General features: G+C 58.9%; 1 protein-coding gene across 1 annotated transcript in view; it reads right to left on the bottom strand.

Annotated features, from left to right (window-relative positions):
* Window positions 1-19,899, bottom strand: part of RBM19 (RNA binding motif protein 19) — a 120,039-nt gene that overhangs the window by 7,076 nt on the left and 93,064 nt on the right. Inside the window, exon 23 of the mRNA XM_082698907.1 lies at window positions 14,260-14,380. Within this exon, the coding sequence (XP_082555033.1) occupies window positions 14,260-14,380 (121 nt within the window). The remainder of the gene's footprint in view (window positions 1-14,259; window positions 14,381-19,899) is intronic.

Here is a 19,899-nt window from a genome sequence, read left to right as displayed (position 1 = left end):
CATTCGGCCGGTGGGCGCCGACAAGGCGGGGACTGTCAGGATGGCTATTGATGACAGGTGATCGATGACTAGCTATTAGATAAACGAGTGAGACGATCTGGCTGGTAAAGGCTAAGGAAGGTATGGTACCCATTCCCCACCCCAGGTTGGAAAACGGGGGGGGGGGGGATCCACGGACTCCTGCGAGGCGAGAGGTGTAGGCAGCAGGTCAGATGATCTGAGGTCCCTGCTCTGCCACCTAATGGCTCGGTGACCTTGGGCAAGTCACTTCCGCTCCCAGTGTCTCGGCTTCCCCATCCGTATGTGGGGTGTGAAGACAGGACCCGCCTCCCGGGGCGGCCGTGGGCGTCTGCAAGTCTGTGCACAGAGCCCCGCACACGAAGGGCTCAGCACTTGGGAGCTGTGACTGCTCTCCCGGGCCTGGCGCATCTGACTCTGGTCGCCGCCCCCCCCCCCCGCCACTCCCCCACGCCCGCCACCAGGGGACGCGTCAGCCTGAGTCCCCACCGCACGACCCCCAGCACCGCCCGCGGGCCCTGCCTGCGTGTGGAGCACCCTGCTTGCAGGAAACAGCTGCTGAAATCCCACTTCTCCGACATCAAAAGCCTCAGTGGGTTTTCACCAAACAAACATAATGCAGAATCGGAGAAAGGTGTAAAATAAATAAACGAAACAAGCTGTGCATTTTCTTTTAGCATTACAGCTGCACCCGGAGATAAACAACAAGTGAATGTCACCGAACATCAATACCCAAGAAATTAACTTGACAAAAAACTCAGCCGTCCCCCAACAACCCCCCAGTCCTGCCCCCCTCCCCGCCCCTCCCCCCCTCCAACCACCATTTTGCATTTCTGGAGTTCCCATCTAATGATTTTATTTTTCAATTAATTCCTTGACAGAATGCCAGCCCGCGTCTCTCTCCCGGCCCTGGCTGGCACTGTCGCCCCGCGTGGAAGGCACAGGCAGGCAGACAGGAAGGCGCGAGCGGGGCGGGGGAGGGGCGCGGGGGGCTGCTGCTGGGAGTATGACAGAAAGCGCCTCATGGGGTTTTGTTCCAGAGGCAGAGCACTGAGGAAGGGCGAGCAGAGCCGGGGACAGAGGACTTCTGCAGGGGCCCTGAGAGGAGCAGGTGCCGGCAGCCAGGGGAGGCTGAACCCCGGCTGCCAGGATCAGAGCCCGCTGCTCCGGGCTGGGCTGCCTCTGTGTCCCACAATGACTGAAGGTACTCTGCTCGCTCAGAGGGGTGCCCCTTAAGTCTTCCCCACAGCCCCTGGCGAGTGCTCAGGGAAGGCTGGCCCATTTTCCGGCTCCGGGACGGACACCAAACAGGGGCAGCAGTAGTAGCCCTGGGCCAGTGCCGGGAGCCACTGTGGGTGCCCCACCCTGGTGGCCGCATGCAGCACTAGTGCGTGGCTCTGGGACATGTCAGTGGCTGTCTCTGGCCTCCAGGGTATGTGATGCTGCGGCACAGGGTCGGCTGGAGGGGCTGGGGACATAAGCCCCCCGGAGAAACCCTCCACCAGAGAGATGTGTTCATGGGGAGCTGTGTCCCCACTCCCTTGACTCCCGGGGGGGGCAGCTCTGAGGTGTGTGCCCCACAGATCTTGGAGGGCCCTGGCCGGGGTGAGCACCTGCTGCCCTCGGCGGGCCCACTCGCTGCGGCCCTGGGCTGGATCCCTCGCTTCCTTCCCGTTCCTCATGCACTTCTTGGGCTCACCTCTGAGGTGATCTGCTTGGTAGCCAAGTCTGCGTCTCAGGCTCTGCCCCTGGGGAACCCGCACCAGGACACCACGGCTACGGGTGACCGGGTGATCAAAGGGAAGGAAGCCTCCCCCGTGACACAGGTCCCCGGTAGAGCGTTTGCATTTGCTGACTCGATTTAAGATGTAAAAAACTAGTTACTAATTCGCAAACAAAGGGGAGATGCTATGCAACAGTCCCCGTTTCTAGTTTCTGTGGAAACCGGAGGACTGGCTCCAGGGGGCCCGTGAACCCACCTGAAAGCGAGCACATGCTCTGTGCCAGGCCTGGGGCTGGGGCCGCAGCCGTGCAGAAAACTCTAAAGGATATTCGGAACCGCCAGCCACGGGTGCCGGGTCGGGGGCCCCCAGGGGGGAGTGAGCCGAGGGCTGACCAGGAGAAGCTGAGAGGCAGAGGAGGACCCCCGCTTTCCCTGGGCCTCCACGTCCCAGGCACCCGCTGGCTCGGAGCGGCAGGCTGGGTGTGCACGGGGAGAAATCCCACAAGCTGCGTGGTATTACTGTCCCATTTGTCAGACGCGCAAGCAGCGGTTCTAGGGAAGTCACCTGACCGCATTCACCCCACAGCCCATCACGCCAGTGATGCCTGCGGTCCCGGGGCTCAGTGGCCGGTGCCACAGCCCCCATAGGAAAGAGCTCTTTGGCAGAAAAGGACTGGACGGACAGAGCCTCCGCAGCACCACCTACCTGCAGTGGCGGACTTCACCCAATTGCCCGAGAGAATAATCTAGAAACCACCAAAGCTGGGACCCCATCCCCAGAGGTTCTGCTGTGAGTGGCCTGGGGCGGGCATTGGCTACTGAGGTGATCACCACGGTGCTCAGGGTCCTGGCTCGCTGGGAAGCAGGAGACTGCGTGCAGCCTGGAAGGTGGCCCTTCCTCCGTGCGTTCCACGCAGCTGGCCCGGAAGCTCCGCATCTGCAGGGCCTGGATTACCATGGATTTAGCCTGTGGTAGGGCTGTGGAGCCGGGCTAAGCCTAGGGGCTTTCAGGCTCCGTCCTGCATGTGTTTGCATTAGTTACAGATGCTGGAGAGGCTGGTGCAGGCTGGAGAGGCAGGGAGTGGCCAGGTGAAGGTGACTCATTGCACGCAGCAAAGGAAAAGGAAGCGGAACCCTTGGAAGGCATCCCCCACTCCCCTGCCTTGGGCCTGCAGGGATCTTTCCATTTCTAGCAGTGCCTTGATGGGCATGAACCTCCTGTCCCCCTCCTCCTGGCATAGCCCTGGGGTGGGAGTAGGGAGCCCTGGAAAGGGAGGACACAGTTATGTGTCCTCAGGGCATCAAGGCGGAAGAAATCCGCACCAGATCTGGATGTGTGCGGGCCTCAGGCGGTCAGGCAGGCACAGGAGGGAGACGATAGGGCAGGCCGCAGACTGCGGCAACCCAGCCCCAGCTGCTCTACGGGCCCGCAGCACCAGCGTGGTCAGACCTAATTTTTCCAGAGGCCAGAATCTCGATTTTCCAGGCCAAATCTTCTGATAGCAAAATAGTAGAGATTCATTAAAAACAAACAAACAAAAACAAAACCAAACCCCACCTGTGCGTATTTTATAGGTAAAACAAAGACCCTCGGCAGAGCTCAGTTGATGGCTCACCTGGGCAGCCTCTGATTTATGGTCTCCTGTCTACAGAACCCACTAGTCTCACTCGTGGCCATGAAGCAGTAACGAAAATCTCCCTGTCTTGTCTCTCGTGGGTTCCTCCGGCCTGGGCCAACCGACAATTCAGACGCCAACTTGGCCGCCCCCTGCCACCAGCCACAACCCTGGAGGGAAAGCCTACCCTCCTCCTCCTGCCCCGGTTTCCAGCACTTGGGTCCCCAGGTCCCCGAACCCCTGTCCAATCCGGGCCCAGCCCCTTCCCCTCCCAAGTCGCTCTGAAATTCTCCTTCTGTCAGTTGAATTCTGTGATCGATGAGGAAGAGCAGGAGAAATGGCCCGGCACAGCTGGTTTCCCCGTTAGCCCTAGCAGGGATTCCTGGCCTGGCTGGCGACGGCTGAGTGAAATGTTTGCGGAACGCAGAGAACACAAGTCAATAACAATTTAGCTGGATTGGGAGCAAGTGCCTTCCCCGCACGGACAGCCGCTCCCGGGGGAAGCGGAAGAGAGTGGGGAGGATATTGCTGAAGCGCCTGGAAATATTTCCAAAACACCACTCCAAGAGGCTCAGGGCGTGAGGCAGGGAGCAGGGGAGAGGAGGAGGAGGAGGTGACCTGCAGACACTTGCTCCTGCCTGCTCCGGGCCCCTCCGGCCTCCGCAGCACCTCGGCAGGAGGGAAGCCTCTGGCTCTCTGGACGTGGGTCCCTCCCTACTGCCGGCCATTTGCACCCCTGCTGCCCAGGAGCTGCGGGATGAAAACAATTCCCGCTTCTTCGTGTGGCTTCGCTCGACTCTGCCTCCAACAGCGGCGACGGCTTGGGGCATTTGAGAAAAGAGCTGGTCTCCCGGCCAATTTCAACCTCTCTCCTGGTGCCGCCCAGAAGGAACAAAACACAGCACTCTGGCCAGGGAAGGCAGTGCCCTTCCAAGAGGGCAGGGAGGGGTAAGACGCCTCTCAGGCCCTCTGGTCCCTGTCCCTGCGGTGGCAAGTGGCACAATCGCCCTCATCGGCTTCCTCTGATGCCTCTGGAGGAAGGGCTGCCTGCTTCCGTGAAGCCTTAAGGAGGGACTGAGAAGCACCCAAATGGAGGAATAAAAATGAGGCATGGGGAGCTTACAGGAACCTTCTGTCTCCAGGGAGCTGGAAAGATCCACAGCGAAGGGATATTTTGAATAATAAATTTTGTGACTTCACATACTTGCTTGAACTTTCCCGACTGTGATTTTTAAAGCCCGATGATTATGTTTTCATGGCCAAGATCAAGAAGGCATATTTGCAAGGGCTGGCATAGGGATAAGGGGCTCTCCTGGTCCCCGATCTTTTGAAAATGTGCCGTCCTAGGAATGATTAAGTTATGGAAGGCGGGGGAATGGTGAACTGTTGCAGGCTTTAAATATCATCTGTATGCTGATGACTTCCAAATTTATATCTCAGTCCAGACTTCGCCCCTGAGCTCCGAACTCATAGATCTATCTGCTTGACATCCCATGGGGAGTCCTAATAGTGTCTCAAACCCCATGTGCACCCCTCCCCAACCCCCACCTGCTTTTCCCAGCTTCCTGGGCTTCATCATCACGAGGCACCACCATCCTGAGTGGCTCCAAGCAGAAATCTCCACACCGGCCTTAATTTCCCTCATGCCTTCTGGAAGTAAATTAGGCTGACTCTCCCTTCACCACACAGGCCCAGTCCACCTGCTCTCCATCCCCACGGTCTTTGTTCCCACCCAGGCCACTGCTCCTGCTTGCTGTGAGGACCACGATGGGACTCCTACCTCCATTCTTGCCCCTCCACAATGCAGGCCCCGTGGAACAGGGAGGAAAAGGTCTGACAATGTAAATCCTCCCTTCTTAAATCTTTGAGGAACTTCCTGCTTTATGCTGAATAAAAGCCAGGCTCCCTGCCAGGCCCCACAAGGAGCTCCGCTGGCCTCTCTCCAGCTTTGTTTCCTAGCATTCTCTGCCCTGGAACTGTTTTCTAGCCACGGTGGCCTGTTATGACTATGTTCCTGTCCCAGGGCCTTTGCACCTACAGGTCCCTGTGCCTGGAATGTTTATCCCCCGGAACTTTGGCTGGCTGGCTTTCTTCCTCCCACCAAAAAAACACTCCTTGGAAAAACTTCTTCCAGTCCAGGGCTGTGCCAAGAGGAGGGGGAAATCTCTCCACCCTTCCCGGCTCCCAGGAGCACCTTGCTATCCTTTCTGATTTCTTCCATAGGGCTTGCTATCGTCCTAACTTTGTTATTTGTCTCTTTTGTCATCTGTCTCTCCCCCTGAAATGCCAGCTCCACGAGGGCAGGCGACTTCTCTCTAGTTCACTGCTTTGTCCTCAGGGCTGAGAAAAGCTTGAACACGAGGTGGTTAATGCAGAGTCGAGCACGTGAATGAATGAATGAGTGAATGACCGAACAGAGCCAGTGAGGGGCAGGATGATGGGGCCTCGTTCCCAGGGAGAGCTGGAGTTCTTAAGCAGAGACTTCAGTGGGGCAGGGGTGGGGGAGGGTGTGACCGTGATGCTTCTAGAACTGTATATGCTCTGAGAAAGGAGAGCTCATGGTAGGAGGAATTAGTTACCCCCGTGGCTTTTAGATAAAATAAGGGCAGCCATTTCTCAAGCCCCAGGGCAGGCCTTTTCTGTAAGTGGTGAGGCAGTAAACCATTTTGGCTTCACAGGCCACAGGTCTCCGCGGCAGCCCCTCTCCTCCCTCATAGTGCGAGCACACGGCGGGACCGACCGTGGGAACAAACGGGCACAGCCGTGAGCCAAAAACCCTTTATTTACAAAAACAGGCTGCAGGCTGGATCTGGCTGTGGGCTCTGGTTTGCAACCACTGCCCTACCTGGATTGGGAGGCCGGGTCTGATGGGGGGGGCAACTGGGGATGTGGGGGCTTCTGCAGAATAGGATATGGTGAGCTATTCTGCAGTATGCAAAGCTGTGTGCCCTCTGGCACACACACCTCTCTGGGTCTCAGTGTGCACCTCAGGAAGACAGGAACAGCACTTCTTTCCAGAGAGGGGGGAGGCCAAAACGGGACTGCATCCCCGAACCCCTTGGCTGTGCTCCCAGCACAGAGCAGATCCTCCACTCAGCCCTCTCCCTTCTTCTCCAGCACCTGACTTGGTCTTTAATACGAAGTCACATGGCTGCCTCTTTTAGACTGGTGGTGGGCGGAGGCTCAAGGTGGAAGAGCTGGCTTCAGGCCAAGTGGGGCTCTGGGGCTGGCTGCATGGCTAACCGTACAGCGTCCCTGCAACCGGGCTTCCCTCCCGTGGGGTGACAGTGAGGAGGGGCTGAACCCACTCCCGCACTACGGCTGCTAGGGACGAGACACTGGGTCAGAATGGGCCGATGGGACAATCGTGTGCCTGGCCCACGGACAGTTAAGCAGCGCCCACGGTGCTAGGCAGAGGACCACAGTGACGGGGAGATGCGGAGAAGGACCCCTGCCCTGGAGGGCAGGGCCTCACGGGGAGAAGAGACATCAGAGTATCGCACATAGGAACACAGAGTGGCAGGAAGAGGGGGAGGAGCATGATGGGGGAACCGAGCACACCAGGGGTACCAGGGAGAGGGCCGATCTATCATGTTCTGGCTGAGAGCGGCAGGCGAAGGGGCAAGGGACAGGCTGCCGGGACAAGGGCTCTGGCAGTCGGGCCCTTCCCCACCTGGTTCCGGTCCCCATCAGCACCTGTGCTGGAGGCTCGTGACCCCCACCCCCCCATCCCCGCACCGGCCGGGCACCCGCCCGCACCCAGAGAGAGCGGATCTCCCGCCCCGGCCTGGGCCAGCTCTGGCGGGCGGGGGAGGCGCCGCTGCCAGCCGCTTGCCATGCCGGTCATGTCTGCGCTCCCGGCTCCGGAGGTGAAAGGTACAACCGCTAACCACAGCCCATCAGTCCTCCCAGCTGGAATAAGACAACGGCGGGAAGCAGAGCCGCGCTCCCGGCCAAGTAAAAGCCCGTTTGCCCAGGCCTCCCTGGCTGTGCGGGGTCTGAAACAGAGGCTTCTGCGGGCGGGTTGCTTCTCTACCATTATATTCTCTCGGTGCCGCTTGCGGGTACCGCGGCCTGCCGAGGCCCTGAAAGCTTCTCGATGCCTCGACCCTGCTGGTTTGTAACACGCTCGGGAAGAAAAGGACACAGCCAGTGGCCGACTTTCCTCTTTCTTCCCTCCTTGCTCTCTCTTTTCACCCTCCCACACGCGAGGGCTGAAGAATAGCACTTCACCTACCGGGGGCCGCGAGGGGCAGAGAGGAAAACGGTTCTAGGCCGGGAGGGGAGGTGGGGGCGGGGCAGGGGTGAGGGGAGCAGACGGCTCTGTGGAGGACGGCCGGCTTGCTCTGCCCTCTCAGGGCACCTCCGTCTGGTGTCAAGATCAGAGCAACATGGCCAATGGCATTCAGAGGCCGACCTGGCCACTGCTGTTCAACGCCATGGCCATACCTCAGGCCTCACCTGAGAAGGGAGAAACGTGACACCCTGCCATCTTACAGGGACAAGGGACAGGATGGAGGCTTCCGGAGGGTTGGAAGCTGGCGGCAGGGGTGGGGTGGCGGGGGAGGTTTAAAACAAGCTTCTTTGGCTGCCAACACAGGACCCTCTGTGAGTGGTGAACACCAGGCCGGCACGGAGCACGGCTCGCTCCCACACCTGCGTCGGAAGGCAGGGCATTACGGACACCGTCTCCACGAGCTGTCATCCGGAGTCGGATGCAAACGCACCGGCCCCGGGCAGGGCCCACGTGCTGGGCATCTCCAGGTTCTCACCCACGCACCCACCCACGTGCGCGCACTCGCCGTTTACAAGCCAGGCTTACAAAAACCGGGGCTCCTCTCCGGTCTCTCTCCCTTGCCCGGAGCACATCCTTCCTCAGCCCGGCTGGCCTGGGAAGCGAGGTCAACAAAGTGCTCTGGGCGGCCCCAAGAAGGAAAGATGGGGGAAGTGACATCTGTCACACGCTCACTTGTGCCAGGAACCTTAGAGGCATCGCCTCCTTGAGCCCCAAGGTTTCCCAGCGGAGGTAGGCACCCTCGTCCCGCCATATGGATGAGAGCTGAGGCTGAGCGCGGTGCCCGAGGTCACAGAGCTGGGATGGGGACACACCAGCACACACCTGCTGATACAAAGACTCAGTCGAGCAGGATGGCCAAAAGCCCAGGTCTGACTCCTGACTCGGCTGCTAGTAACCGGGTGCCCCCTTGGGCAGGGTGTCTGCCCTCTCTGTGCCTCAGTTTACTCATCTACAAAGCAGGAGTGAATGACGGTATTTACCCCCTAGGACTCTCCAGAATTAATACTTGCGACCGCCCGTCGATAACACCTGGCACGGAGTAAGGCTTAACAGATGAAAGTTGTTACAGCAGTAATAATAATAATTAGTGTTATCCAGCCCGAACCATACATGGCACCTTCCACCTTCACCTAGGCTCATCAGGGACTCGTGGACGGAGAGAGGGGCTGGTCGCAGGGGCTGCGGAGCTCTCGGTTCGCCAGCAAGCTTCGTGCCTGGCCCCCCTGCCGAATGGTCGGACGCCTGCCTGTCATCCCCAGCACACATTCCACAGGGAGCCCTTTGTCGTGGCCTCAGGGCTCGGGCTGGGCAACCGGGGCCGGGGCCTCCACGGGAGACCCGAGTGCCTTCCTGGCAGAGCTCGGCGTGGAGGGAGGAAACTGGGCATGCGTCCCACCTGCCCTCGGAGTCTGCCAGGGCCCTGGAAGCGCTGAACAATGCAGATTTCGACACAAATGAGCTGGGTATTTTTCGCCACAGGGAAGGGGCAGAGCAGGGGGGCGGGGGGAAGGGTCCAGCCAGGAGAGCAGGAGGCCAGCAGCCCTATTTTGAACATTCAGGGCTGTAGGGGCACCTCCCATTCCCCAAAAAGCTCAGACACACAATGGAGGGGTCAGTACGGGGGACTGCAGGCTCCCGAGCACCTGTTGCGGGCTGACTTGTCGAACCCCTCCCTCACCCCCGCCCCCCAGGGTCCAGCTAATGTGGGAAGGACAGATGGAGCTGTTGCCCTGAGTACAGGGACCTTCAGCCGGACTGCGCGAGCTCGAACCTGGCTTCCACCCTACACTGCCTGCGTGAGCCCCAGCAAGTGACTTCATCTCCACGTGCCTCCTCCCTTCATCTCTAAACAGGGAAGACACAGTCCCTACCTCCTGGGACTGCCCTGCGGGGGGTGGGGGGTGCCCTCTGGGTGAGAAAACCAACAGGGCAGCTCATGGACAACAATTCGAAAAGGGGGCGCCTTTGTTAGCTGCCACCGCCACTGTTGGTGAACAGTTGTGGAAGGGGAAACGGAAGCCCAGGGGGCAGGCACACTGACTCCCCCCCAAGCCCCGCCCCCTGACACTCAGTCAGGGAGCAACAGAAACCGGGTCTCCTGGATTACAAGGTCAACGTTCCTTCTCCTACAGCCAACCTTTCGGGGACCAGGAGCTTACGGAAAATGTGATGACAACAGATCCTCTTGCCCGAGAGGTAGACCTGCTCACACACACGTGCACGCACCCACACCCGCCCCTACACCGGGATGACAACATTTCTGGGTGGGCTCAGCTCCTCTGAGGCCAGCCCTAGACTAGGATCCGCGAAGACAAGGTTTCACGGATCCTAGGGTACAAATCCCTGTGTCTTATCTTGCTGTGTTCTGGAGAGAGCCTTCTTTTGTTTTCAGAGGATTATCATGTGTTTCTTTGGGCAAGAGTGCTGTGAAACACGACTGGGAATGACTTTACTCTCAGGCTGCCGTTCTGTCATCTTCTCAACCCAGACGGGTGAGGCCAGCGTGGAGGTCTGGCAGGCGGGTGCGCGCCTTAGAGACCCCTCCAGATGGGAGACCTCCCTTCAGCACAGCCCTGCTGCTGTTCGTGGGCCCAGCATGGGCTAGATGTTCTCTGGGGCCACCAGATCCATCTTCTGTCCTGCTGTCTGCTGGCAGGTGTCCCTGGGGGACCTGGTCCTCTGGCTTACAGATGCAGTGGGCCAAGGGGAGACCCAGCGGGGAGAAAGGTGGGAAGAGAGGGAGCTGCAGGCACTTTTCCCGCCGCTCCCCACCTGCTTTGCGGGGTTCTCTGGCATCGGCTGTGGGCTTCTACACTAGGGGACTGAGTAGGTGTCTGCAGACCCTGCTCTCGATGGACCCCAGGGACAGGCCCTGGGATAAGGTGGGGGGAGGGGGGATTGCTCCTCAGTACTGCTCACCTCTGGCCCCTACCCTCACCTCTGCATTACAGGCTCTTCCTGCCAACCCCTGGCGTAATTCTGTTCCCTGCTAGGACCCTGCCCATCTTCCCTTGGTTCAGGAAGGGTCTGGCAATACTCACTTCCACACACTCGGTCAGCTCAGAGCACATGGCCCCTTCCAGAACCTGAGGGCCATGTTCCTCCAGGGGGACTCAAAGGGAGTCCAAACACAGAGCTGGGCTGACCCTCAGAACTGACCTTGGGGCCCTCACCTCACCTTGCACTTGAGCTTCCCAGCCTATAAGCGGGGACACGGTAATGTGCACCCCCTGGGGCCTTCTAGGAGGACACACTGTGTTAATTCCAAAGGGCTGTCTGACATTTTCCATCATGACCTGTTATTCACAGCCTCCATTTCTGGACAGTCTACATTCAGGGTCTGGACGAGTCAGGATGAAGGAAGCCATGCAGGAAACACTCATATACCCAGGTCTAATAAAAGCCCCAGACTTGGGGTGCCTGGGTGGCTCAGTGGGTTAAAGCCTCTGCCTTCGGCTCAGGTCATGATCCCAGGGTCCTGGGATCAAGCCCCACATCGGGCTCTCTGCTCAGCAGGGAGCCTGCTTCCTCCTCTCTCTCTCTCTGCCTGCCTCTCTGCCTACTTGTGATCTCTGTCTGTCAAATAAGATAAATAAAATCTTAAAAAAAAAAAAAAGCCCCAGACTTCTGGAAGACGGCACTTGCTAGTATGGAGTAGTACAGGGTGGCCGGGTGGGGTGAGAGTTCTGGAGCTGGCCTAGAGCTCCAATCTGTGACTTTCCGGCCGCGTGACCACAGGCAGTGCCTCACTCGATTTCTTTGTAAAACGGAGACAGAAGCGCCCGGAGCTGCTGCCACTGTCCTGGGGCTCAGTGAGACGGTGCAGGTCAGAGACTGAGAACAGACCTCAGCATGGAGTGAGTCCTTAATAAACAGGAGTAGTCACGTGTCACTGCAATGCTTGGTTGCTCTCAGTGTTCCCATCTGTAAAATGGGGCTAATCAAGGGGGAGCTGGGTGGCTCAGTGAAGTGTCCACCTTCGGCTCAGGTCAAGATCCCAGGGTCCTGGTATCGAGCCCCGCACCTGGCTCCCTGCTCCTGGGGGAGTCTGTCCCTCTCCCTGCTCATGCTCTCTGAACTCTCTCTCAAATGAATAAATAAAATCCTAAAATTAAAACAAACAAACAAACAAACAAACAAACAAACCACAACCCGGGGCTCATCATGCCCATCTCACAGGGCTGCTGGGGAATTCCCGGGAACCCGCGTGGACCAATGCTACTGCCTCTGTTCCCGCTGGGACTACACCTGCTCTGTCTGGGCCTCGGCCTGCAGCCGATACTAGAGACGGCCGATCCCACAGCGGTGCCCCTGACTGAGCCTTTCCGCTGGGGTGAGGCAATAACGCTGTCTCTGGAACTCAATTTATCGAAGGGGGCTTCTCCGCGACGCGGGGGAGAAGTGCTGAGCCTGCAGGCCGCCGGCCCTGGGGGCGGGTGGAGGCGAGGCGTGGGCAGGGCCCTTACACAAACATTTGCCGACGGGTGCATTTGGGCCTGTCAATGGCTGTCAATAGGGATAGGTTCCCTTTCTGCACGTCAGGATTTGGGGACTTATTGAGTTGTGAGCTGGGGACTGTGTACTCAGTCCTGATTCCTCCGGTCGCTCGTGTACTTTTGCTGGTAACTTCCCCAGCCTCCGACGGGGGGGCCTGGCCTATGCTGGACATGGGGCCGGGCACGGGGACCCAGAGAGGAAGCCAAGGACACAGTGTCCATGCGGGGAAAGGCATCAGTCCAGCGAGGAGAAAACCATAATGAAATAAATTACGACACGGCAGGGAAGTATAGGAAGGGAGGACAGAGCCCTTGCGGATACCGAAGGAGAGGGGCAGAGAAAGGGGGGGCTTGCTGGGGGAGGTGTCATTTGAGCTGGGCCTTACTGGCTGCACAGGCCCTGGCTGCTTAAACAAACCGGAGGGCCAAGCATTCTGAGCAGAGGGAAGAGCACGTGGGGAGGCACAGCGCACCACTGCGCGCGCTCAGGGCGGTCACATGGGACTGGGCTGGAAAAGGCCCCTGGTGTATCTGAAGGGTCCACAGGCGGAGCTACAGTCAAAGGCTACGCCCTGTGCTCGAAGCAAACCTCGGGGGAGGGGGGCCGTCTGCACGCCCAAGACACTGCTCAGAGGCCCTGCTTGCTAGCCCAGAGCAAGACCAATGGGGCCCAACAACTGGAAAACTCCCAGCCCTGTAAGGGCTGCCTCCTCTGTGGGGTCCCCTACGCTGCTGCATGACTGGGGAGACCCAGTGTCACTGGCTGGGACAGGCAACAGTCACATCCTGGCTCTATGCTCCATCCCTACGGGGGTGAGTGGCAGAAGGGTGGGCTCTGCAGCCAATACCCCAGGTTGCCCCCAGGTCACACTGCGGCTCCCCACTGCCTGGTGGGGATGGGTGAGGGGACCAGTGGCAGGCGCCTGGGTAACTGGTCCACCCAGGAAACCCCGAGCGCTGAAAACTCTCCAGTTGTCCCTGGGACTCCTGGATGGAGGAAGGCAGCTTGCCACCTGAGACCTCAGGGCAGCCGTGGCTGATGCCGTGGGACTACGGAGCCCCTTTACCAAGCCTGCTTTCCTGGGCAGGTGGGAGGAAGAGAGGCATTCCCAGCCGGGGGAGGCTATTCCTGGGCACCCTTCACGAAGCCGACAGGATCCTAAGTGGGCAGGAGGCTAGCAGCTGCCCCTTTCCTGCCGGGCCCCGAATGCACCTCTGAGATGCATGGGAGAGGCGTGGAGATGGGATTCAAGTTCAAAGGTTCCTTGATAGCCCAAGTGCAGGGGTGCACCCTGGGAGGGACAGTCGGGGGTACCTGACTCTCCTTCCACGCGCCTGGTGTGGCTCAGTGTTCTCGAGACCTTCCCTTGTCCCCTCCTAGCTGACTCCCCAGCACCTTGCTGGACAGGATGAGACTTGTTGCAAGCCGGCCCCCAACTCTCGCCACCTTACCTGTTCCAGCCACGCTGGCCTCTCTGCTTCTGCAGGTGCCAAGCTCAAGGTCCCCACTGCTCAGGCAGCCCTCTCGTGGGCGCAAATGTCACGTCTGCAGGGAGACCTTTCTAGACCACCCGCTCAAGTAACGTACCTGGCCTCTTCCACTAGCACCTGCTGCCCAGCCAGGTCACAGCTGCACCCCTGTGCTAGAACAACAGGTGCTCACTGAGTATTTTCTGGGGAGGGACTGAATAATCCGCGAGGCCACGGGATGCCCCCAAGGTGTGTGAGAGGTGGGAGTCAGGTCCTGTGACCAGCGGGCTCCCGGCAGGGAGTGGACGGCCCTCAGATGGAGTAACCGAGGAGGGTCCACCGGAAAGGAGGCAGAGAGTAGGGATTTCAGTGCAAGTGACTTCCTTGGCTGGCTAAGGGGACCTGGACAGAGAGTGCCGGGTAGAGAGGGCAACTAGACGTGAGCTGCAGCCTTGGGTGGCAGTGCCAGCCAGCCACCTGCCAGGACGGAAGGCGGGGGACCAGGGCCTTCCCAATGACCCAACCCAGCCAAAGCGTATGGAGGCTACAGGCGCCGTCTGCACAGATCAGCATTCCGTCGAGGGATGGCAGCAGCCCGTCCAGGCAAGGACAGACCCCCGGGCACCCTGGCCCGCTTACCGTGGAAGTGCTTGGCCGTCTTCCGCCGCAGGGTCTGCAGGCTCACCTCCGAGTCGGCCCACTCCAGGACCAGTCTCCGGCCGTACAGGTGGGTGCTGTGACACAGGGCGTGGAAAGCTCTCTGGGGGTGCGAGGGCAGGAAATGAAACGGCGAGTTAGCGGAGACCTATAGCAGATGCTCATGCCGTCCCCTGCCCCATGCCGGCTCCTCAAGCTCAAAGGCCAGGTTCTGGCCCTTGTGACACCTGCTCTCTAGCAAGGGTATGGGAGCTGCTGGGCACTTAACTCAATTAGCAGGTTACGTTCCCAGGGAGAGAGCTGCGAGGGAACGCGCCGTCAATATATCTGCCTGTAATTGGTGCCTGGGCCCGTGGCCGGCTTCCTCCCACACTGTGTCCCGTCTGGGGAGGGCTACCCCATGGGCCGGCTCACCTCCCACCGGGCCATCGGGGGAGCGCCATGGGACAAAGCCGAGCCCTGCCTAGCCATGGTGACCAGCCACACAAGCCCCTCGCTTTTCCCTGGTGGCTCTGTCCTTCGCCAGCCCCGGGGAGTGCGTCCCCTGCCCTCCCAGGCGCTGGCTCCTTCCCCGGGCTCAGCAGCTCTGGCCTCCCGCTCTTCGCTGCTCCTGGCCTCCCAAGTTCTGCCTACCTCCTCTCTGGTGTTTGGGGCTGCTTTACTGAGATAGAAGGCACACACCATGCAAGTCACTCCTCTAAAGTACACAGCTTGTAGGTTTTCAGGACAGTCAGAGTTGTGCGGCCACCACCGTGTCAAGTTCGGAACGTGTCATCCTCCATCCTCCCTGGAGAAACCCCACACTCGGCACTGGTCGCTCCTCACCCTCACCCAGCCCCTGGCACCCAGCCTCCGGCTCCCGGCCCCCACGAGTCTGCTTTCCATTTCCTTGGATCTGCCTGTTCCAGATGTTTCAGATGAATGGAACCATGCGGTACTGATGAGTTTGCTCTTAAATGTCACCAGGGCCCAGGCTAAGTGGCACCACCCCGGGGCTCGCCCTGCAGCTCTCCTGTGGTTCACAGAAGCCACAGGCTTAGACTCCAGAGCCACTGTGTCTGGGCAGCGCAGGTCCTGTACCTCCTCGCTTCAAGACCTTGGGCAAGATAATGAACCTCTCTGGCCTCAGTTTCCTGGTCTATGAAATGGGAATGTTAATGGCCTTCCAATCTCAGGGTTTTAAGGGAGAGGAGAAAGAATTAAGTGGAAGATGCCTAGAATGTGTGGGGCATACACTAAGTGCTCAATAGATGCTAGCTCTCGTCCTGGTTGCGCTGTTACTGCTGACTTGTCCCATCTGTGATTTCTTTCTCCTAGCAGCGAGGCCGCGGGCCAGCCATGGGAATGGCCAGGGCCAGCCCCAGGTGCTCGTCAGGTCGGGAAGCCACAGTGGCTAACAGTGGCGTCTTTGTCTGTGCTTCTGGGCTGCCCTCAGCACCATGCGGTACGAAAAGAGGGGCCACCAGGATGCATCCCTCTTGCTTCCTCCATGCTGCGAGGAGGTGGCGTGTGACCAGGAGAGCTCCACTCTGGAACGGAGCTGCCCCTGGCCCTCGCCTTCAGTGTGACTGTTACGGGCTGGACCGGGCTCCCCTCAAGAATGGGTGTTGGCATCCACACCCCTGGGACCTTGGGTTCTGACCCTATTTGGAAACAGGTCCTTGCAGGTGTAGTCAAATAAAGGCGAGGGCATCCTGGAGAAGGCGGGCCCCTAACCCAGTAGGACTGTGGCCTCGTAAGAGACATCCATGTGAAGACAGACGTGGGCGGTGCCCCGCGGAAACAGGGGGCTGAGGAATGCTGCTGTCACCAGATGCTGGGAGAGAGGAGGGGAACAGATTTCCTTTGAAAGGAACCCAACAACTCCTGCCCCCTTGATCAGGGACTCCCAGCCTTGAGAATGGGGAGACGTCAATTTCTGTTGGTTTCAGCCACTCAGGCTGTGGTACTTCATTACAGCAGTTGAGGTGACCCTGGGTAAGTCAGGTGCCCCACTGGGAGCCTCGGTCTCCTCATCTGTAAAATGGGGCTAATCGTGGGATGAACACACAATGTGCCCGGGGCGGGGGGTTACCTGCAGTGGATATTCCATAACAATCAACTCTGAAAAGCACTGGTGAGGACTGGTGGGACATGCACTTTTTAAAAAATAAAGACATGCAGTCCGAGTACAGAAATGCTCTGTTCTCGTTGCCCTTTTCTGAGAAGGGCCAGGTGCAGGAAACTTTTTCTCCCTTCCTCCCCCTCCCTTTTGTTTTACTTTAATTTAAAAAACTCTTTCTGACTGCCAGCAGAGCCTCTGCATTTTTTCCACGCGGACATAAAACTGCATCTGGACTCCGAGCCGAAATGGCCCATTCCGAGCTTTAAAACACACGCGTTCTCAGCTGGCACTGCAGAGAGACAGCCTGACTGGGGGAGCTGGGGTTTTGAGCTGGGGGCGAGAAGTCAGTCGGGAGTCTGGCGTGGTGGGTATTCCGTCCCCCCATCCGGGTCCCTGAGGAGCTGCAGTCCCGGGGACGCAGGCGGGTGGGGGGGGGTGGGGGGTGGGCACGAGGCTCCAGCTGGTGGGAGCTGGGCTGCAGAGAGAAGGGAGGGAGGGGGCCTCAGGCACGACACCCCGGTCCCGGCCCCTCTCTGCGTGCGGCCTTCAGACTGGCGTTTCCTTCCGACCCCGTTCTCCACTGCTGTGCGCCCATGGAGCCTGGGAGGGGTCCGTTCACTGCCACAGTTGCTGAAAAACTCCCTCTCCTGGCCTCTGATGGCAACCCTTCCCAATTCTCACCTCCGCTTTGGAAGGGCTTTTCACCTCCAGAGGTGAGGTGGCACAGTCATTAAGGCTGGGGGGCCTCTGGTTCAAATCCCCACTGCACCACGTGCAAGCTGTGTGAGCTCGAGCGTGCTGCTTAACCTCTCTGGGACCGGTTCCTTGAGTGGCGGCAGCAAAGAGTGGCGAGGAGGAGCCCGTGGACTGTGAAGACTAACAGCACCCTTGGCTGGGGTTATTATTATGGACGCCCTCTGCTCCCCTACGCCACCGAAAAACCGGAACAATATTTGGTGGGACACAAGCTCTTATGATTTGGTGCTGGAGCCCAGCACGCAGTTCTCCAAAAATAGCAGGACTAGCCTCCCTCATCCCAGTCCCCTCCGGTTCACAGGAGACCGAGCCGCTTTCCTGAGTGCCCGCTGCCTTGCAAGTTCAACGTAGTGGCCTCAAAATGTCGCAGGCAGCGGGTACAGGGACTCGAAGCTAAAAGTGGCCTCGGACAATCCAGAGTTGTCTTAGTTCACTAAAGGGGCCCGAGGGGAGCTTGTTATTTATCTGGGGGGTCCTAGAAGGCAGGGGGGTGGGTGAGGAGAAGGACATAGCCCCCCCTCAAGAGGCCTTCAGGCTAGTGCTGAAGGCACGGAAGGTTCTAGGCACTGCCAAGGGGAACATGCAGCCCTGGCCTCTCTGGCCTGGGGCCTGCCGGTAGCTTCCCCCCAGCCTCTGGGCCTGCTGAGACGCATGTCACCTTCCTCCTGAGAGCCTGAACCTCAGCTGCGGCACAGGCCCCCTCTGACAAATCAGCTCTCGGGGCGTCATTCATCTGGGGGCGCCCAGGACTTGGTGCAATGAAGGTGTCTCAGAAAAAGCGGGGAGTTAGACATTCCTGGCCTGGTGCTTCTCTCCAAACCCTGCTGCTGCTGCCTGTTTTCTTCCCTGGGAATGAAAGGGAAGCAGATCATGGACCTCCAGGGTTGCAACTCTAAGCCTAGGCTCCCAACCTATTCACGAGAACAGGCTTTATTCTCCCATTCCAGGGACAGGAAAACAGGCGCCAGCCAAGGTCCCTACACACGTGCTTCTTCCTTCCCCTTTCAGACCCTGTGCGTGCCATCCTCGGGCCTTTGTGACCTGCTCCGGTCTGGCCTCAGAAGCGCTCCCTTGTCACAGCTGACCTGCTGGTGGGCCCAGGCCACAACCTGCTCTCTTCACAGACGACAGCCGGGTGCCCTCCCTGTGTCCTGCCTGTGCGGCCTCCAGCCCGCACCCGCCCCATGAACATCTGCTTGCAGGCCAGCCTCCTAAGCTCAGCCTTGAACCTCGGAAGGAAGACCTCTCTCCTTGCTGTCCCTTGTCGTGCCCAGGGAATAAGGTCGCTCCCCCTTATCTGTGGGGGATACACTCCAGGACCCCAGGCCCAGACCCACAGGCGGTGTGGAACCCACACATACATATTTTTCCTCTACAGGTGTACCAGCGGCAAAATTTCATTTATAAATTAACCACGGTAAGAGATTTAATAACACTGCAATTAGAGAGCTACAGTTACAACAGTAGTGAACAGCCGTAACAATAAACTTTAATAAAAGTACCTGAACGTGGTCTTGCTCAAAATCTGCTACTGTCCTAACTCCCCCTTCTTTGTGGGGCGTGGGCGGTTAATGTGCCTGTGAGACGAGAGGGCATGAGCGAGGTGCACAATGTGGGTGTCGGGCGGCTACACTGGCCGTCTCTGGACGAGGGTCATCTGGTTTTGGACCGCGGCTGACCGCAGGTAATACACCATAGGTAAGGGGGTGGGAGGGGGCTACTGTATTCACAGAGCCGACCGTGGGGCTCTTCCACTGAGGGTCTGCAGACTGGAAGGGACACTTGCTTTGGTCCTGGCCAGAGATAGAGGGCTGACTTGAGTAGCCTGCTGTGGTCCTTCCATACTCCTACGATACCGACCATGGAAGACAGGAACAAGAAACTCATGTCTTTGGCTGCCTGTATGTGTGGCGCACTCTGCCTTCCAACTGGGACGTGACTTGGTGCCTATAGGGTCTTGTGTCTGGCAATGGAGAGGGGGAAAAAGATTTGTTCCTAATAGGTATGACTTGGGGACCTCGGGGGACAGATATAGGTGCCCAGGCCACCAGGACTCGGTACGCCACCAGACCACCACTCGGGTCACTGCAGAAGCCTGAAGATCTCGAGGGGAACTTGAAAGGTGCATCCGACTGGCCAGGAGGAGAACATCACAGAAAAGGGGAGCCCCTGCTCTCTGGAGCCACTTCCCATCATCATCCAACAGGCCAGTGCTGGCTATTCCTGCTTCTTTCTGGAACATTCTCTGGCCTTTTGCAGCCGACTCCCACGGGCTGTATAACTAGGCTCTGGCTTTCTGGTTTCTGTTTTGGGTGAGCAACTGCAAGATGCCAGTAGTCCTGGAGGGAGGGCGGGTGGGGGTGGGGACATTTCTCTTCCAGGACCAGAGCTCACGTTGGGGTCCCTCCCCAGCACTGTCACTGGCCCCTGGGGGCATCAGCGTCCCTGGAAAGTCCCCGTGCCCTACCTACTCCTTCATAAATCCCTCTCGGACCATCATGGAGGAGGCTGTTTGCTGACCCAGCTGGCGGCTCCAAGTCCCTCTGCCTTGACCGGGGGCAGATGGACTTCTCACCTCAGACAGCAGGTCTCAAGGCCTGGCCCCTCTCAGAATTGAGGCGTACTCCACCAGCTAGAGCAGGTCTGGCTGGAGCGCAAGCTAGCTACCGTCCGCTCTCCTGGCTTGGCTGTCCCAGAATCACACCCCATTCATCTCCTCTGACCTAAGCCACTAACTGTGGGCACCGAGAGTCCTAGCTTCC

This window comes from Mustela nivalis (genome assembly GCF_964662115.1).
Source record: "Mustela nivalis genome assembly, chromosome: 14".
NCBI classification, from domain to species: Eukaryota; Metazoa; Chordata; class Mammalia; order Carnivora; family Mustelidae; genus Mustela; species Mustela nivalis.
Note: the sequence above shows the minus strand (reverse complement) of the source record. Positions and strands in the feature narration are given on the sequence as shown.